Source organism: Eimeria mitis, genomic scaffold (assembly GCF_000499745.2).
Source record: "Eimeria mitis Houghton genomic scaffold, Emh_scaff4492, whole genome shotgun sequence".
Lineage (NCBI taxonomy): Eukaryota > Apicomplexa > Conoidasida > Eucoccidiorida > Eimeriidae > Eimeria > Eimeria mitis.
The window spans coordinates 1,788-2,506 of record NW_013572810.1 but is presented as its reverse complement, the minus strand read 5'-3'; the positions used below and the strand labels follow the sequence as shown (position 1 = coordinate 2,506).

General features: G+C 47.0%; 1 protein-coding gene across 1 annotated transcript in view; it reads right to left on the bottom strand.

Moving 5' to 3' along the window:
• The window catches only part of EMH_0075590 (M16 family peptidase, putative), a gene marked incomplete at both ends in the record, with an annotated part of 2,411 nt that overhangs the window by 1,408 nt on the left and 284 nt on the right, over positions 1-719 (bottom strand). Inside the window, 2 exons of the mRNA XM_013499615.1 lie at positions 44-346; positions 590-681. Coding sequence (XP_013355069.1) covers positions 44-346; positions 590-681 — 395 coding nt within the window. The remainder of the gene's footprint in view (positions 1-43; positions 347-589; positions 682-719) is intronic.

Genomic DNA, 719 nt, shown 5'->3' with positions numbered 1-719 from the left:
GTATATCTCGGATTGTATTTTTTTTTTCTTTTTTTTCTATTACTTTTATCTCTGCATCTATCTCTGTCTCCTCTGTCTCTGTCTCTGTCTCTTTTTCTGTCTCTTTCTCTTCTGTCTCTGTCTCCCCTTTTTCTTTTTTTTGTTTTATTTGTATTCTCCTTATAGGAGCACTATAAGACCTTAAGGAGACAGGTGAGGGGCCCCCTGTCTCTATTTTTTTTATAGACCCCAACGGAGACACCTGCACAGCAGCCTCAGCTGTCTCCGCATCCACCACGCGGTGTATAGGCAGCTCTCGCACTATAGAAGAGAACAGAGAAGCAGCAGCAGCAGCACTTATGTCTCCCTGCAGCACAACACAAGCAACACAAACAAATCCTGCTGCACCAGCAGCAAGTACAGTACCAGCAGCAGCAGCAGCAGCAGCAGCAGCAGCAGAACCTGCTGGCTAGCTAGCTAGCTAACGTTTTGTAGCTAGCTGTTGTTCTATAGCTAGGCTAACTAGCTAGCTGTCGTCTTCAGCTAGCTAGCTAGCTAGCTAGCTGTTGTTCTCTAGCTAGCCTAACTAGCTAGCTAGTTGTTGTCTAACCTGTATGAGCCCCTCAATGTGAACCTCCTCCCAGAGGCGGTGACCCCACCGAAGAAGGTCTCGGTAGAGGGCATCACCCCACACATGCGTGTCTGCTGCAGCAATATTCCTTGTCTTTGGTTTTTTTCTT